A 2,716-nucleotide genomic window follows, 5' to 3' on the forward strand; every position below is an offset into this window, starting at 1 on the left:
GGGAAAATCAAATACAGTATGACTTTTTTCGATGAAAAATTAAGTATAACTCACTATTGATGGTCTTTTTTGCGAAAAATATTAATGCTACTTTTTTCCCGGGATAATGGTACTTTGATGGCTCACATGGGCAGAGTTGATAGTGCCACCTTTTTTTTGGGAATTGATAGTGTCATCCTGATATTTGGGATGTATAGGTTGCTGACATAAATTGTGTTCGAAAATAGCTTGTACACAGGTCACATGCATCCGTCCCGAAGTAACTAATCCTTCTGCAATTTTATTTTTTTGGCGAAAACAGCAAAGAGTACTTGCGATGCTAATCTTGAGGCAGCTCGTGCAGAACATGCGTGCGTGTTGCCCTCAATATGCAAAGAAACGTGTGCACAAGTGTCCATATGAATAACAGAGGTTATACTTTGTTCATCGTTTTTGTTCTGAAAACATAATATAGTCGCGGACCCTCATAAACATGTAATACACTCATCTTTACGAAAGCACGCATGCACATACTACCCCTATGAGCATCTCTGAAAAACTGAATCGACGTGTTTTGAAATTGATGAAGTCATCAGAAACGCCTAACTATCGACGGAAACGTCGTCTCCCACTGAAAGAATATCCCACCTTCATAAGACATCAAAACATTAAACCTAAAATTTGAATATTGTTTGCTATTTAAAATATATCTATCCGGTAAGAAATGCTTATCTACCATGCACCGTTTATACATGCTTTGATCTACCGTTAAATATGTTGAAGATGCATGCGCCTATTTTTGATGATACACAGACGAAACACTACTATGCACTTTGAAACCTAACTGGATTGGTTAAAATTTAGCGATAAATAATTTCTTAATGTTACACACTGATATATTAAATCCCAATTTGAACTAAAACCATGTCAAGTATTTTCAAACGGAGGTAGTAGTGCACTATGAAACAATAATAGGAAAACAAACATTATGTGATAGCCTGAAACAAGACAAATAACGATAAAAGAACAAGGCTTGTGACGACAGATGGTGGATCTATGCATGGTATACACCATGCATAAATGACTCACACTACGTGTGCTTTATTAATTTAGCAATCCATCTTTCGGAATATAGAAAGTTATAATAACATCATATTTATACTAATCCTTAAGTAGTAACCATGTTTTTTTTAAGGAGGAATGCCTCCGGCCTTTAAGTAGTAACCATGTATTCCAGGTAACACAACTATAAGACATACTAACTTTGCAATGAACAACAAATTAAATTTGCAATGAATATCGTATTGTGCGTACACTTTCCGAAAAAGTTTGAGCAGTGCATCGTAGCATTTCTTCCGGAATAAAGTACTATGCGTCACTTACGATATTTCTTGGTCGAAAATCATGTTATGTTGATACGAAGCACAAAATATTTTGCCCAGATAAAAGGCAAGTTCGTGGCAGAGCCGTAGAAGACGGCAATGTACGTAACTGCCGTATGGCGAGTGTTACAGAAGATCCTGCTGTGTAGGCGAGTGTGTGTGATCCCTCCCCCGGGTCTTCTCCTTTTTTACATTCTCTTCTCCACTTTCCCTTTTGCCTTCTCAAAACCCTATAAATGGCGTCCCAGTCTCTCTCTCCCCCCGAATCCCACCTAGCTCATCCGCGCTTCTCTCTCTCTCTCTACATCTGTCTTGGATCCTCCACTAGCTACGTCGTCCATGGATATGGTGCTGCAGAGTCGTAGCAGCAACAGCATGGCGGCGGAGCCGGAGGAGGAGGCGGAGCTCCGGCGGGGGCCGTGGACGGTGGACGAGGACCTTACGCTGATCAACTACATCGCGGACCACGGCGAGGGCCGCTGGAACGCGCTGGCGCGGGCCGCCGGCCTGAGGCGCACGGGGAAGAGCTGCCGGCTGCGGTGGCTGAACTAGAGGCAATAATAAAGTTATTATTTATTTCCTCATATCATGATAAATGTTTATTATTCATGCTAGAATTGTATTAACCGGAAACATGATACATGTGTGAATACATAGACAAACTTAATGTCACTAGTATGCCTCTACTTGACTAGCTCATCAAAGATGGTTATGTTTCCTAACCATAGACATGTGTTGTCATTTGATTAACGGGATCACATCATTAAGAGAATGATGTGATTGACTTAACCCATTCCGTTAGCTTAGCATTTGATCGTTTAGTATGCTGCTATTGCTTTCTTCATGACTTATACAAAGTTCCTACAACTATGAGATTATGCAACTCCCGTTTACCGGAGGAACACTTTGTGTGCTACCAAATGTCACAACGTAACTGGGTGATTATAAAGGAGCTCTACAGGTGTCTCCAATGGTACATGTTGAGTTGGCGTATTTCGAGATTAGGTTTTGTCACTCCGATTGTCGGAGAGGTATCTTTGGGCCCTCTCGGTAATGCACATCACTATAAGCCTTGCAAGCAATGTGGCCAATGAGTTGGTTACGGAATGATGCATTACGTAACGAGTAAAGAGACTTGCCGGTAACGATATTGAACTAGGTATTGGATACCGACGATCGAATCTCGGGCAAGTAACATACTGATGACAAAGGGAACAAACGTATGTTGTTATGCGGTTTGACCGATAAAGATCTTCGTAGAATATGTAGGAGACAATATGAGCATCCAGGTTCCGCTATTGGTTATTGACCAGAAACAGTTCTAGGTCATGTCTACATAGTTCTCGAACCCGTAG

At 41.0% G+C, this 2,716-nt stretch overlaps 1 protein-coding gene across 1 annotated transcript; it reads left to right on the plus strand.

The window, feature by feature from the left end:
* Positions 1–1,421: 1,421 nt before the first annotated feature.
* Positions 1,422–1,901, plus strand: LOC123177054 (anthocyanin regulatory C1 protein; the record flags this gene model as incomplete). Its single annotated transcript, XM_044591013.1, is given in 1 exon segment — positions 1,422–1,901. A coding segment is annotated over 1 exon segment (201 nt), but the record flags the coding sequence as incomplete, so codon positions are not given.
* Positions 1,902–2,716: the final 815 nt, after the last annotated feature.

Source organism: Triticum aestivum, unplaced genomic scaffold (assembly GCF_018294505.1).
Source record: "Triticum aestivum cultivar Chinese Spring unplaced genomic scaffold, IWGSC CS RefSeq v2.1 scaffold206634, whole genome shotgun sequence".
In the NCBI taxonomy this organism is placed as follows: Eukaryota; Viridiplantae; Streptophyta; class Magnoliopsida; order Poales; family Poaceae; genus Triticum; species Triticum aestivum.